At 34.0% G+C, this 15742-nt stretch overlaps 3 protein-coding genes across 6 annotated transcripts; 1 reads left to right on the forward strand and 2 right to left on the reverse strand.

Moving 5' to 3' along the window:
* Positions 1–113: 113 nt before the first annotated feature.
* Positions 114–11472, reverse strand: LOC116776463 (small subunit processome component 20 homolog). The gene is made up of 14 exons (XM_032669669.2): positions 11325–11472; positions 10946–11232; positions 10541–10874; positions 9236–10462; positions 5536–9035; positions 5165–5329; positions 4002–5049; positions 3700–3926; positions 3216–3381; positions 2034–2216; positions 1302–1832; positions 996–1181; positions 426–674; positions 114–339 (listed from the first exon to the last, which is right to left on the reverse strand). Exons 1-14 carry the CDS (start codon positions 11367–11369, stop codon positions 151–153), a joined length of 8337 nt encoding a protein of 2778 aa, XP_032525560.2. The 5' UTR covers positions 11370–11472; the 3' UTR covers positions 114–150.
* LOC116776483 (hydroxyacylglutathione hydrolase, mitochondrial) lies at positions 9509–13819 on the forward strand. Of its 4 annotated transcripts, XM_061521100.1 has the most exons (6): positions 10870–10891; positions 11278–11331; positions 12095–12323; positions 12839–13062; positions 13301–13533; positions 13608–13819. In XM_061521100.1, exons 1-6 carry the CDS (start codon positions 10885–10887, stop codon positions 13758–13760), a joined length of 900 nt encoding a protein of 299 aa, XP_061377084.1. In that variant the 5' UTR covers positions 10870–10884; the 3' UTR covers positions 13761–13819. The 4 variants fall into 4 exon arrangements, with proteins under 4 accessions (XP_061377086.1, XP_061377084.1, XP_032525586.1 ...); XM_061521102.1 differs by lacking the exons at positions 10870–10891; positions 11278–11331 and adding an exon at positions 9509–9648; XM_032669695.2 differs by lacking the exons at positions 10870–10891; positions 11278–11331 and adding an exon at positions 11712–11871.
* A 33-nt stretch (positions 13820–13852) lies between these two features.
* On the reverse strand, positions 13853–15366 carry LOC116776500 (uncharacterized). Its single transcript, XM_032669706.2, has 4 exons — positions 15141–15366; positions 14827–15070; positions 14404–14583; positions 13853–14013 (listed from the first exon to the last, which is right to left on the reverse strand). The coding sequence occupies exons 1-4, from the start codon at positions 15290–15292 to the stop codon at positions 13936–13938; spliced, it is 654 nt and encodes a 217-aa protein (XP_032525597.1). The 5' UTR covers positions 15293–15366; the 3' UTR covers positions 13853–13935.
* Between the last annotated feature and the right edge of the window lie 376 nt (positions 15367–15742).

The following is a 15742-nucleotide window of genomic DNA, read 5'->3' on the forward strand; positions in this document are numbered from 1 at the left end:
ATTTCAAATCGACTATTTATCGATACAAGCTGGTAAATATTGGTGTTTGTCGATTATAAAAAAAGTAAATATTAAATAAGACCTAAATATTCAGAATATTTAGAATTAACCCATTTGTTGTTTTTTTTATTTTTTTATTTACACTTAATTTTATTCCTCAACGTCCTTCAACAATTCATCTTCAATATCAAAATCTACTGCTTTTCGTTTTTTGGCCCTCGGTCTCTTCCCATGCAACATTTCCAATTTGATTTTCTTTGCTTGTTTTTTCTTTTCCCGCAATTGTAATTTCCGTTTAGCAGCCTTTTCCGGATCTTTAACCTTCTCTTGTAGGAGGACCTGCATTAATTTAAACCGAAAATTTTATGAGTTCAAAGTTGAAAAAAACATGTAAAATTATTAGATTATTATATAATTAAACGTACCTTTTTTCTTTCAGCTCTCCTCATATTTAATTTAGTCTGTACATTGGCAGCCATTTTGCTATATTCTATATCACCTATTTTTCGTCGCAATTTCTTGCCGAGTCTTCCCGCCAATTGTTTGACAGCTGACGTTTGTTCCAATGACAGTTCTCGTACTATCGGCGGGAGAATGACGTCCACGAGTCTCAATAAATCCTCAGTTTCCAATGAACTTATTATATGTAACCACATCGTGAAAATTGATGTTCTCTGAATAAAATATAATTATTATACTGTCGCATTCTTTAATATTCTTATAGATTTTATTCTTGTTATAAAAAAATATAAATCGGATGTTAAATAAGTGATTTAAAAATATGAAACAAAATTATAATTTGTTTTAATTTTGTTACAATATATTGAATTTTTCGTTTTTTTTTTTATGCAAGATAAGAACAAAAAACAGAAGCCTTTTTTGGGTATTGGGTAAAATATTGTATATATATATATATATATATATATATATATATACAATATTTTTATATATATATATATATATATATATATATATATATATAATTTTGTACTTACAATGTTCATGCAATTCGGTGACCTGGCAACTTCAGTATTTATCGCTTTTCTTAATTTAAAAAGAATCCATCGTACATTTAACTTAGCGCTAACTTCAGTCTCACCATCATCTGATTGTGATTTAGAAATTTTAAACCTTGGTATATTATGAACTATTTTAATTATTTGGAATAAAACGGCCGTGATCTGAAATAAAAAATGCTAATTTTACTTTCACGATTACAATGTTTTTATGTTAGGAGATTCAAAATATAAACACTAATGGTATGAATAATTACTGGTATGAATTCTTAAAGTTATGTTTACCTGTTCAGCCATTTCCATACTCATATTAGGGATGTACTGAGCACAAAGATCCAGTATGAGACTTCTAAAATCATTTTCCGTATCATCATATAGGAAACCCTTATCAGGGTTGGGTTCGTTCAGATCTTCTGGTTTCACAACAGATAGATACGTCCCTAATATTTTAGCAGATTTCAACCTCACCCAGACGTGTGGGTATGCTAACAACGCTTTACAATGCTGGGCTACTTCACTATAGTCGTCCGTGTATTTATTATTTGTCAAACTGGACGGGCAATGTATGGTTATTTGGTCGATCAAGTTCAATATTTGTATGAGACTGTGATCTTTTTCCTTCTGTTTCTCCTCCTCGCTCTTATTATCTCCGTAGTTCAACTTGATAGACACAAAGCGACCTTCAGTTATGTCGTTGCTCAGTAATAATATTTTGCCGCTAAGTAACGACAGTATGGCGAGGCGGTTTTCGAATTTTTCACGTTCGACGTTAACGAAGCGGATGCTGAGCTGAGCTGCCAGCTCGAAATGTACCGGCTGGAAATAATTTATATTTTTTTAATACACTTAAATAATTCGATTCAATATCAGTTCTTGTTGGACACCATTGATATTTACATCTTAATTAGAAATACATATCGGTGTGGTTACACAGATTATATGATACATTATAGATAATATATAATAATTTCAGTATGAAATATTAACTGTTTAAAGCGAGCCCAACATTATACAGACCTGTGTATCGTTAAAGAAGGCCAGTATCATATTGAAGAGTACGTTCCTATCGATGATCGTCAGTCTCGACAGCATCGCCTCTATACAGGCTGCAGCGCTCGCTCTACACTCGGTGGCCGAGTCATTCATCATCGCAGCTCCGAGAGACAGCATTAGATAATCACTGTGAGGTTTGAGCTGGGCCTGGTAGAATTTTTGGAGTTATATTTGTGCAATTCTTAACTCTGCCGAGTTACGTACAGAAGAATCGTATGCCACAACTGATATTAATGTTTTTTTTCATTAAAAGTGTTTCAGTCAAGATTACTTTTGAATAATCGTATTGGGGAAAACATGGTACAACCAAATAGGTGAAGTAAATCCGAATAATATTGTTAGTTCAATATAAATAATCACTCGCGAAAGTCTTAAATATAATTGATTGGATTAGTTAAAATAAATGACGCGGTAATACTAGTATACAATTTGTAACATGATTGGACAGGTCATTATTTTTGAGGATGTACAAGAAATTTCCTACTGCCTTTAAGTTAATATTGCTTTATCAGTCATTTAGATGGGACAAGTCGTTGCTTCGCCGTGAAAATGGGAAAAAGTGAATTTCCAGCGTTATCAAGATATTAATTATATCAGGCCAGTGATGATCTCTTGGTAAGTGTTATGGTAAATCTTCTCCGTCACTTCACAAGATGATTCACAAGAGGTTTACTGAGTTTCGTTGTGGTAAACCAAGCACGGAACACTCTACTAGTTCAGGGCGTAAATTTGAAGCGATCACTTCAGAAATGATCACGAAAATCCATGATATTGTATTTGGAGATCGAAGAAATAAGTCGAGAGATATAGCCAGCGCTGTAAACACTTTTTATGAACAAGTTGTCAACGTTATAAATGAACATTGGCACATGAAAAAGCTTTCTGCAAGATGGGTGCCGCGTTTGTTATGAATTGACCAAAAACTCGAAAGAGTGACACTTTCCCAGAGTAATTTGCAGCTGTTTGAACGAAATCTATATGAGTTTTTGCGCCGCTTTGATGAAACATGGATTCATTTGTTTATGGATTCACACCAGAAACAAACACACAACATTGAAACCCTTACCTATGGCTATGAGATATGAGAAAATGGCAACCTTTTACTTATTTCTTACATACGCTATATAACTGCTATGATATACTTACAGCGCTAAGCTTAGTAATAATCATATCCAGGAACTTGAGCGACGATTCCCTCCCGTGTTGCAGTTCATAGTTCAACTGCGTCACGAAGAACTGAATGTATCTCTCCAAACGCTTGCCGGGCGAGTAATTTGTTAGGTAGTTGACGAATATGACGCGTGCTTCGTCTCTGCGGGTAGATACCTCATTATTAACTCACACACTGTTACCATACAATTCAAGCACAGCCAATACAAACAGTGCAAAAGAAAATCATATTTTTTTAAATATTTATAAATTGAATAAATAGTAATCATTATAAAAAAAACGACAGACAATAATCTTATAAGTAAATAAATATACAGAATCAAAGTCAAAATGAATGTGTATGACAAAACAGTCATATAGTATGGCAACACTGAGACTTCTACTTTCATACTCATGCAGTATTGAATAATGTCTTTGTTTTGATAATCTATGTAAATCAATATTAAAAGCCAGCGCTTACCTCGACTTGGCCGACTCGCTCAATATACAGATCTTCGATATCTTCTCCATGACCTCGTGCAGCTCGGGCGCTACCAGCTTAGCTTCTAATATAGCTTTCAATAAATTAAACGAGTTGGCTTGTTTTTCGTCGTGCTGGCAATCTTCTTCAGCGTAAAGTAAGAGAGTTTTCAGTTGTTCCACTTCTATATTGTAGTACTTGACGTTCCTTATCAGTACTGTCACCGCCTGAAAATATAAAACATGAGTGATTATCGTGTCAGTATTCATAGTGCGTCCAAAAACAAACAAACTATAATTCACCTTAAAAGCAACCCTCACTAAATGATAATTGTCATTCTGTTTGCTTATTTGGAAGGTCGCGTATTTGTGTAGCATGGAAAATATAGTCTTTACAATATCCTTGATCATATCTTCCAAGGACGGTGTGCTGACTCGTATAGTCCATAACGAGGCTATACATTTTAAGGCCACGGTAGATACTTTTACATGGTCACTCTTCAAAGCATCGACCAGAAGCGGTATCAGAGGATCTACGAATGCCTTGCAGTCCATTCTGGGGACTTTCTCTCTTTTCAATATTATATACAGGATGTTCAGACTGAACTCGATTAGAACATGGCCATTCGCTTTGGCCGACGTCTTCACGTGCCTCGCCTGTGACTCTTTATTGCGTTTAGGTGTTTCTGGTATTATAAAGCAGTCTGGTTTCGCTCTTAGTATTTTTTCCCTCTGAGCTTCAGTTAGTACTCTCCTGGGGGCACTCAAAACGAACTCCGGTATGCTTTCAGAAGCTAAGCCATGGAGAAAAACAAATAATGATTCAATGTCGATAAATTTATTGACAACAAGACCGCTGGATAGGTGCATTAAAGCTTCTTGGACCTTCAAGACTGTCTTCTTGGAGTGATGATTTTGTAAAACTTCCTTGAACGGTAGAACTAAGTTGATCAAACATTTCTCTGTAATATTCTGGGCTACTATCATGAGCGTCACGTAACTTTTCTTGCTTGGCTTAGCTTCTGGTGTTTTGTAGTGCAGTTTATCGACTTCCTTTTCTTCAGACAAGCTGCCAAAGAGATCGTTTGTGCATACGTCGAGTATGTAATGTAGATTTTGATTAATGTCACCCGGTTGGAAATTATTTTTCAAAGCTTCAAGGACAGTATGAATCGTAGCGACCAGAACGTGGACTTGGAAGCCTCTTGTAAGCAAAAGTGTTAAATGTTCCAAAAGTATGCCTAAATATGAAGTGCCAACTGTCAACATTATCTTCTTAACAATATCTCTAGCTGTAATCCTAACTTGCTTCAATGGAGATTTGAGAAACGAACACAGCTTTATGATGATTCTGAAAATATGATGTTCAATTAAATTTTAATTCAATATAACATTCAATTGCTCCTATTCTATAACGCAATCGCTTAAGAAGCTGTGGATTTCATACAAACTGAACGTAAATTTACCCAGGCAATTGATGTCTCAGCATATCCCCTGGAAGACGTTGTAGCAATTTAACGAGGGCCAAGGCTATAGGAACTCGCAACATATCCTCTTCAAGTCTGACATGCCCAGTGCGGCGTCTATTTAGTTTATGAGATTCTTCGTGTTCTGTCAGCTTGCCTATCGCACTGTTTGAAGAGAGTATTTCATAAGTACTATAACCTACTTCATGTAGTTTAAGGCGACAAAAGACTAGTTATTTTTTTTATAATAATATAAAAAACCTTTAGTAACAGGTGACATTCAATTTATGAATATACATTTTTTATCAATTTCTTTTTACTTAAGAAACATCAGGTTGTCAAAATAAGATAACTATAATACTAGTACTTACCGATTAAGTTGAGGTAATAGTCCGGCAGATAGTGATTTAATTATTCTGTTAGCGACGGATGGTGAGACACTTGTTATTCTCTCATATGCAGGAATATTAACTGCTTCTTTACATTTATCATCTTCATCCTCACACTCGTTTTCATGCAAGTTTGTTTCCATATCCTCGATACTTTCCTCGTCTTTGACATCGCCCAGATTTTTTTCATCTTGATTTTCATCACCATCATCATTTTCATCGTTTGGATCCTTATTTGTGTCATCATCTACATCATTGAGATCCTTATCTGTATCATCATTTTGATCATTATCATTGTCCGGATCAATTTTCTTCCTCTTAGGTTTATCGTGCTTTATACTCATTGTCAATGATTTGGGTAGTTGGATATTTTTTGCTTTTGAAAAGTCAAAATGGAATGCGTCGAGCACACCGATAAGAATTCTCGTCAGCTGTTTCTGATAATCTGTTTGGTGCCTCATTTTGTTGAGATACAATTTCAGTATGACCTCATAGTGATACCAGGGCAACAGCTTGCAACATGTAGACACAACTTCAATACAAGCATCTATTAATGTATTTTTATCGGAATATTTCTCATCGCAAATATATATCGTAGCGAGGGGTAGTATGAAGTTAGTTAATGTCCTCGGAGCTGGACACTTAATCATTTTCCTAGCGACTTTACTGAATTTTTGCAAAGCACGCACTCGCCTATGCAGTTGTAGATGGCAAGAATTGTCAAAGAAATCAACTTCTCTATCTTCCTTATTCGCTAACGGTGCTAAATCAGAAAAGACGACGTCAGCATCTGGACATTCCCTCACTAATTCTCCAAGTAAAGTTATACTCTCATTTCGTAAGTTTTCATTCTTTGCATCCCTTATACCGGTCGATATTAACGAAAGCACGGTATCTCGGACTAAAATCGTACCTTCTGGCACTGATCTATACTTAATAAGTAATTTTGGAAGGATCTTTTTAAGACATAGTCCAGCGCTGTCTCGCAAACCAATGTCTTTTTCTGTTTTTATGAAATAGAAGCAATTGTTTACAATAAGAATGGCAAGGTCGACATCGATTTCATTGGCTTCCAACATTTGATATATCGATTTATAAGCATCCAATCTCCGATCAAAATCTGGTTGCTCTATCCACCTTTTATTAAAAGCATTCATTTCTGATACCACATGCGCAATTTTTTCATATTTCTCCTTATTTTCGCTGACGTTTTCGGAAATAGAATACAAAAGTTTAATGAGGAGCTTTCTGACTTCAACTGGTCCCACTTTATTGAACAGTATCGCAAAGTTTTTGATATAGTTTTCGGGTTTCGTACTATGACCTAATAAGTTGATGATAGTATTAACGGCGTGTTCCATATTCTCTTCTGCCATATTCATACATACTTTTTTCACTAAAATTGGTAGCAAAAGGCCCAAAAGCTCGTCGCACATTTCAGGTGTGGTGACCATTTCTGTCACTCTCGATAGAATTAACAGATCCCTTCTATTAACAGTATTTGATTTAGCAGAGTTCGCAATACGCCTCTTCATGACTTCTAAAATACTTGGTAAATGTGGTAACAGGATTTTGCTCCCGAAATTAATGTCATTTTTTACATTCCCGCTTATTGGTAATGAAGAGAACGTTTCTATTTCGGTAACTTCGTTTTCATCTTCGTTGGTCAATGTGAGGAGTTTTTCTATCATATCCAAAATCATATTTACCACACCGGGGCTAGTTTTTGGCGCCAATAAAAGTTTGAAAATAGCTGGAAGCGCACTTAATTCACTATCATCCTCGGAACACGTGATCAATAATATATAGTATCTTGGATTCTGACACCAAATATTGAAAAGTTTCAATAGCGCCGTTGGGCTATGAATCCCCTCAATTTGGAGACGCGGTACTAAAGGCCATATTAATGTTTGAAATAAAACATACAATTCGTCTCTTCTCCAAGGATATTTCTCGAACTGATCGAACAATTTTCCCAAGATTATTATGGATAGAGTTCGAAGATTTTTCATAACTTTTACATAACTTACATGCACTTTCTCCACATTAACAAGTACACTTGCAATATTTGAAGAGACAGCGTAAAATATCTTAAGAAAATACGTTAATAGTTCATCGTTCATATAACCACCGAAATATTCTCGAACGACGTCGAACAAGTTTAGCATACTGTGTAACTTTCCGGGACTGGTAACAGATTTCAGATCGAGATTTCTTTTAACATTCTCATATATTTCTTTGGGCTCCATTATCAAATATTCTTTTAGATAAGAGAAGGCCATTTCTATGAATATTTTCAATTCAGTTTCGTTGCAGCCGCTTATATATCTCATTATAAGGGATCGCCTCGCTTGTCCCCCGCCTTTCTTATCAGCTCCCAATTTGGAGGTCATTTTTCCGTAGAGTATCCTCAGTATCAGTGGTATCACGTGTTCTCTATGCTCTGCTTGAATCGCCGGAGAGCCATCTGTGATCTTGAACTGGGTTAATTCATCTTTGAACTTATTCTCATCGATCAGGTTGTGTAAATTTGTCTTATAAGGTACGACGCTTTTATTCTTATAATTTAAAATACAGTCCAGGGCGTACTTTTGTAAACCGGGATTCTTATTTTTCAAAAATTCCAAATACATCTCCGCGAACACGGGTTCTTTATGTAGGGCTCGTGGATTTTTAAACTGTGACAGCACTTGCATTATATTTATGAGTGTTTTAAATATAATCTTGCCTGATACAGTGTCCCTAGCGTTCTCTTCTGGTAATTCAATAGCTTCTAAATCTGCGGCATCTTCTCCGCTATCTTTGCCTTCATCTGTCTCCACTTGTTTATCGTGAACTTCGATATCTATAACCAAAGCGTTGGTCCGATCGTTCCTTTTATATTCCTCTTCAATAAACTTGAGAAATAGATTCACGACGTCCCTGTTCTTCGCTTCACACACTTGTATACAGTTTGTCATAGTTTTTAGTAATAAATGTCTATAATTAAACAAATCCGGTCTCTCGGATACGCAACTGTATTCAGAATAAAGTTCACTCAGAACGTTACAATCCGTTTCCAAGTCATCGTATTGAAAAGCTCTAACGTTACATTTCACGTTGGCGAATGACGATTCCAGAGCTTTATAGAACGTAGGCCAGAAGTCATCCGCATTCAATGAATTGCCATAACCAGCGATGAACTCTATGACCGGCTCCCAGAGCAATTTGAAATTGAAATATAAAACACCCAGCATGTAATTCAACGGGTAAATGTGAAAATTGGTTTGTTTCGCCAGTTCGTATTGTGTTGTACTGAATGCCATCTTTTGGAGTAAGCCGATTTGTACTCTATACTCTTGGATCGAGGGCGATATTGTTTCCACTGTGTAGCATTTCGTGAATATTGAAAATCTCTCCGTTTCGCCGCCAACGATGGCGGTTTTGTTCAACTCTTCGAGACTTTCGAATAATTTATATATATGTGTCGTCAGCAGACGCACCTGGAACAGAAATATGAATAAGCCAAGAGAAACAAGTTGTTATATGATATACTTGATATAGTATTTGGATAAAAAACATGACAAAACAGGAATATGATATATATATTGTAATCATTATATAGGAGATAAAAATGTCTCTTCAAAGCTAGATAGCTGAGTATCACATGAAAATGACATTTTTTATTAAAATAATCACTTACGATGTGAAAAGGCGACGAAATATTCGATCTCAAATATGAATCCACCAATAGTAGAAACGGATAAGTCAGGCCGTTTTCATGTTCAAACGCGGTCAAGTATAGGTCGACTAAATGAAGAGCAGCCAAATAATTCGGATCTGCTGCACACGGTAATAAAATTGGCAGCAAAGTATCAATATTACAGATCTCCTTAAGACCTTTACAGTTAGACACGTGAATTACGCACTCTACTGTGTTGGCTAACAGAAATATGACTTTCCTGGCACATTTTGATAGCGTCGTGTTATCCGCATTACACTTGTTCTCTTCTATTTGAGTTTCCAAGTTATAACTGGACAGGACGTTTAATAGTTTTCTTATAAGATCACTCAGTAGTTTGGTGCACTTTTCGACATCGACTTTTTCCACATGAGGCAAGCAGAAAAGTAAATTTAACAATTGCTTGGGATCATCCAGAATCTTTTCAATATCATCCGTCAAAATATTAACCATATGCTCCATTAAGTTGGGCAACCCTTGACCAAAATCAAGCGGATATTTGACCCATTCAAATAATTTCATACCGTTAATAGACAATGGAGATTTAGTCAAACATATTTTCGAAAGTGTTGCCATTGCATCAATATCAAATTCAGATTGAAAAACGAAGTTTATATAGGATGGCAATATATGCATGTCGAATTGTGAATAACTGATAACATTTTGTACAAAGTTAATTAGTATTTTTGGATATGGCAATGGTAATAGCACTTTAACTATGATCCCGGCGTGCTCTTGTGAGAGAGATATATTTGAGGATAATAACATTAAGGCACCGATTTGTGAACAAACTTCTAGAACTTTCTCAGACGATTGATTGCAGATTACTTTGACCAGAAGCAAAGCGAACTGTGGAGGATTGGTCAGGTACTTTCCATTCTGGCGTTCGATCACTTGGCCGGCCAATCTTAAAATATATTCCAGCCCAGTACTGTCATCATCTAACTTTAAAATTTCTTCCATGAATCTTTGGATGTTTGACCAAAAAATTGTGAATTCTTTTGTTGATATATTCTGTAAGCAGTCCTCGAATGTTTGGGTTAGTACATTAAATAATATTTCTTGGTGCTCTTTTCTCTCTTTCATGTGTTCTAATAGTAGGGGCAAAAAATTCTCAATACAGCTATGAAATTTATTGCCAACTCCTCTTATTATTTCAAATAACAGATGACCGCAGCCTACAATAGCCTGAAAAAAGTTTACGGGAGATAATTAAAGTACATGAGACATATTGGGTACATTTATTATAAAAATATGAGGACTTACATCGGTATTAGATTGCAAATAATTTAATAGAAGTTCAATAAATTTATTCTTGTCTCTTATATCTCTAGCTACGAATGCAAAACTCTCTGCTGCAAAGTTATTTATGTACTGTGGGTAGCTGTCACTTAGCAAAGGAACAATCCTTGTCATCACAGTCCCAATATCCTTTTTCAGATAAGTCTTCAAGGTTTTGAACAGAAATGCCAAACAAATCAAGGTCCATTCTAACCTCTCAGCATCTTTGGTTTTAAGTAAAGTAATTAAAATATCTAAGAATTTAGGAAAGTGTGGATAGAAATCACTTCTCAAGTCCTTGGCTAAGGAGACTAAAATTCTGAAAAAATATGTTTGGTATTATTATTCTTCCAATGTTTCAATAAATAATAATTTTTATATGATACTTACTCTAACAATGGCTGTTGACATAACGGATCTTCTTTTTTTAAATATCTTTCCAAGATCTCCAACACCTCATCCTTCTTATGAATCAACTGAGGGACTGTTACAACACCATATACTTCCTTTTTAAATTTTTTGAAATTCTCTGTCAGATTAAGTCCATGCCATTTTTGCAAGGCGAGATGAAAATGAGTGTCATTTTCCCCTGGTTGGCTCGCGTTTACATGCTCAATATGATATAAAGCCGCATGACGTATATCTATAGTATTTATACGCTCAGCGAAAGGGATAAACTAAAAATGAAGTTGAATATTGTTATATGTGAATTTTTTCAACAGAAAGTAAGGAAACATTAACCTTAAAAGAGGATTCTTCAGAGACTTACACGAAAGGTGTTTGTTGTTTTATGTTTTACAGGTTTGCTCTTCATGGTCACGCTTATTATATGACTAATCTATCTCAACCATAATATTTTAGTTATAAGTATAAAAAAATTCTGAGGCCGGAACAATACTGAATACTATGTGAAGATATGTAAACACGTGTGTTTGACAGTTTTAAACTCAAATGACATTTATAAACAATAACTTTTGACAATTGGATAATTTCATTGCAGTTTAGAAATTAATAGTTTCCAAATATATTTTATAATGTCGGAAAAAATATATCGAAAACTATAATAATATAATGAATGTACAAATAATATTATTTTTGAATATTCCTAAATATATATATATAAAACGTTTATTTCTGTATGTTATATAAACTTACTTTTTCGACACCTGAATTCGAAACATACTTCAATATTTAATGTCAGAAATTCATAATAAAGATTAGAATACTTTTATGCTATTGTTCTAGAGCTGAAGTTTTTTATTTACATTAAATATAAAAATACCAATTTATCTTGCCCGAATCTAAAATAGAAAACGGTAACTCCTGAGTTTGGTTGCTACCTTCCCGCACATTTTTCATTATTCATTCAGTTTTAAATACAACTTCATATTATAATATATTCAATGCTTGCTAGATTTGTAAATTCATTGCCATTTGCGCTATCACAGCGACTAACCAAGCTTTATTTTAGAGGTGAGTAGGTTTAGAATATTAGTAATTATTGATATTTTTATTTCTTATTACATTGACAATTTATAGCATTATCTTGGAAACAAGTTGGTTTGCACTCTGAACCCACTAGCATTGAATACAAAGCCATGGATGTTAAGATTCTACCAGCCCTTCAGGATAACTATATGTACTTGATAGTGGATAAAGCAACAAAGGAAGCCGCTGTTGTTGACCCAGTGGAACCCAACACAGTTTTACAGGCTGTTAAAGAAATTGGAGTCAACTTAACAACTGTGCTAACAACACATCACCACTGGTAAATCTAGTTTTTTCAATATCTTAAATATATTTTTTATTAAACATGTATTTTAAATTATTGTAGCTTTTTTCCAGTGTTTCAACAAAAAAGACATGAGTTAAATCTGAAAAAATCATATTTTATTTCAATGTGTACTTCCAAAACTAACATCTTATTTTTTTCTTATTATTTATTAAAATACCTACCTGACTTAATGTTTATAAGCCTCTAGGGGATATTATCAGTATAGACTGATAACAGCAATAATGCATATATTTACATAACATTCTGTACTTATAAGTATAAAGATTGTAATATTATAAGATTTTATGTGAGTAATATTATGTTAATGCTACAATTTCATCATTTACAGGCACTTAAATTAAAAAAAATAAGTATTTTTATGGATAATTTTTTTAAGGGAAATTTGTTGACAACTATTGAATAATCAAATCAGTTTATAAACAGAAGTAAATGCAGAAAAATTGTCCTAAATGAATAATTTATTCTAAAATATAAACAAACTATTCCAGGGACCATGCCGGTGGAAACGAGGACTTGGTGAAAATGCATCCCGGCTTAAAAGTTCTGGGTGGCGATGATCGTATTGGAGCTATGACAGAGAAAGTGGCTCACAACACAGAGTTCAATATCGGCAAGCTTAATGTCAAGTGTTTGTTTACCCCTTGCCACACTTCCGGCCACATATGCTATTATGTTACGGTACCTAACGCTAATGAAACTGCCGTTTTTACAGGTGTGATTAAAAATCTTTTTTGTTTTCTATTTCTCTTTCATCCCTACATTTTTTTATAGTTTCTTGTGCTATGATGTACATATTATTTACTATGCTTGTCATTTGTATATTTGTACATTATAATTCTAATGGACAATGTTTTAGGAGATATCGCATTTTAGGCTAATTATTGACTTATGTCATTTCACAATTTTCTTATCTTTATGCTTGTCTATTATATACAATTTTCTCTTTGTAGGTGATACACTATTTTTGGGTGGTTGTGGAAGATTCTTTGAAGGCACAGCAGAACAGATGCACAAAGCTCTGATCGAGATCCTGGGTAACTTGCCGGATCATACCAAAGTATTTTGCGGTCATGAGTATTCCATTGCAAACTTGAAATTTGGTGAACATGTTGAACCAGACAATGAAGATCTGAAGAAAAAAATAATATGGGCCAACTCTGTCAGAAAGGAAGAGAAACCAACAGTATGGAAATATTAATAGATAATTCTGACTAGGTAATTCATTTTTACCTAAAAAATATCCATATTTTTTCACAGGTGCCATCAACAATTTCTGAGGAAAAGCTGTACAATCCTTTCATGAGAGTTAATGTTATGTCTGTTATGAAGCATGCTAATAGAACTGATCCTATAGAAACTATGAAGGCTATTCGGCTTGAAAAAGACAACTTCAAGGCCCCTGTTGACTAATTTTTATTTTTTTTTCACTTCATTACTTAATTTTGTTATTAAAAATATATATTTTTTTATGTTTTTTTTTTTTACATAAATAAAATAACAGATAATAAAAAAGGAATATAATATAACTTAACATTAAAGCTAGTGATCACAAAGGAAATTGTCTGCTGTAGTGTTTGGATGTCTGCTACTGCTCTTTCTTGATGTATGCTGACATTTCTTCTGCATACTTCTCCTTGGATCTTTCAAACATTGCAACATATACCTGTAAGATAAAATGTATATCTTCCTATTTAATGGTGAAACCAATAATGTAATCAAATATATCAAATTAATATATTGGACATTTTGAATTCATGACATAATACAAAAATTTTGTTTATGTCACTGTTTAAACTTTAATATAGACTTTTGTATTAATTTTTTTTTTGTGTTTTAATATCAAAACAAAAGCTAGATATGTATATATTACCACTTAAATGGGAAATGAAGCTAATGAAATTTTTAATTAAAAAAATATGCTATTTCTCAAAACTTTTATACCTGTCATAAGACGAATTCTCTAACAGAATTCAGAGTAAAGTAGAATTTGGACTAAAATATATGAAATCACACGACAAGAGGTTATTGATGAATTTTCTAAGAGAATAATTACCCGTTTTTCGTCACTAGTCAATGCCCTCCACCTTGATGCAAGTTGTCTTGTAATTTCTTGTTTGGTTGGCTCTGATCCTACATCTGTGGCAGTTTCTGCAACAACTACTGGCCTTTGTTCCTGACAAAACTGGAAAAATGCATTGCATGGCTTCTTCGGTGCGTTTGGATCTCTTTCAGGCTGCAATACATGACAAGACAATGTTATTTATAAATATATATATTATGTAATACTAAGGTTACTAAGAGTATTGACAAGAATATGATTAACTTTCTTTTGCAAGCATGTTAGAAAGGTATGTTTATTCCATGGAAAACTTTTAGTCGTCAGTTTCTGATATAATTTTAGGCAATCCTTCAAGTAATAAAGAGAATTCTTAATGTAAATACAGCTAAGAGAATACATAAAATTTAATGTTAGTACCTTATCTGCTTTACTTTTCCTTTTTGGTGCTGGTTTTTTTCCTCCACTGGCATTTTGTTTGTCAACCTGTTTTGATTGGGTCTGTGTCTTGGCACCGACACGAGGAGGTCGTACCGGAACTTTTGGTTTTACCTCGACTTCTACTGAAGCCGTTCTAAAGGGGTCTCCATGTTTATCTAGTCTTTCGACTAACAATTTTATATCTTTTTTATATCGTTTGGTTATTTTCTTGACTTCATGTATCCTGGAACGAAATTCATATCTATTTCGCTCGAGAACTGAGTACTCGATAAATAACACAACAATACACAAACCTATTCACAATTCGTTCATTATCCTGCTGCAACACTTCACATCGCTCCAGCAACAACTGATATTTTCGTCTATAAATTTCTTCTTCCGATGGTAAACTAACCATATCATCTGAGTCGTCAGAAATATTCGAGTTCAGTTGTTGGACTGTCATTTTAATTTATTTCACGGCCCCAAAGATCAACACAACAAATTTTCTTTTTTTAGTTGCCTTATACCTGTCACTTTGGCGGTTGTCTTTGTTCATTATGTTGGTAGAGAAATTGGATACACTGAAAACATAAAACCGCACGGTAACGAATACATTTCATTTGTTTTGTTACAAAAAAGTCACAATTAATCAATTCTATTCATCTTGTGTCCTCATTTAACATGGTTCAAATAATAGAAATATGTGTTACCAAAATAAAAATGTATAATTGTGTATTAACTTAAGCATCTAAAAGTACGTTTACCGTGTATTCGATTGTATGAATATATAATAATATATAAATATATGCATAATTCAAATCTGGAACATGAAAAATGCGCGCGCAATGTCGCAATCTTCGCTTATATTTGGCGCGAATGTTTAAGCTGTTCTATCATTGCCACCTACACATTA

Source organism: Danaus plexippus, chromosome 8 (genome assembly GCF_018135715.1).
Source record: "Danaus plexippus chromosome 8, MEX_DaPlex, whole genome shotgun sequence".
NCBI lineage: Eukaryota > Metazoa > Arthropoda > Insecta > Lepidoptera > Nymphalidae > Danaus > Danaus plexippus.

Excerpts from the sequence above, each read along its gene's own strand:
- LOC116776463 (XM_032669669.2), bottom strand. The coding sequence starts at position 11,369 with ATGAAGAGCAAACCTGTAAAACATAAAACAACAAACACCTTTCGT. Across the intron at positions 11,233-11,324 it reads AAACAACAAACACCTTTCGT|TTTATCCCTTTCGCTGAGCG; the intron begins GTAAGTCTCTGA and ends CTTCATTTTTAG. Across the intron at positions 3,927-4,001 it reads TAGTGAGGGTTGCTTTTAAG|GCGGTGACAGTACTGATAAG; the intron begins GTGAATTATAGT and ends TTATATTTTCAG.
- LOC116776483 (XM_032669688.2), top strand. The coding sequence starts at position 11,959 with ATGCTTGCTAGATTTGTAAATTCATTGCCATTTGCGCTATCACAGCGA. Across the intron at positions 12,324-12,838 it reads CTAACAACACATCACCACTG|GGACCATGCCGGTGGAAACG; the intron begins GTAAATCTAGTT and ends AAACTATTCCAG. Across the intron at positions 13,534-13,607 it reads GAAAGGAAGAGAAACCAACA|GTGCCATCAACAATTTCTGA; the intron begins GTATGGAAATAT and ends ATTTTTTCACAG.
- LOC116776500 (XM_032669706.2), bottom strand. The coding sequence starts at position 15,292 with ATGACAGTCCAACAACTGAACTCGAATATTTCTGACGACTCAGATGAT. Across the intron at positions 15,071-15,140 it reads AATGAACGAATTGTGAATAG|GATACATGAAGTCAAGAAAA; the intron begins GTTTGTGTATTG and ends ATTTCGTTCCAG. Across the intron at positions 14,014-14,403 it reads TGACTAGTGACGAAAAACGG|GTATATGTTGCAATGTTTGA; the intron begins GTAATTATTCTC and ends TTTATCTTACAG.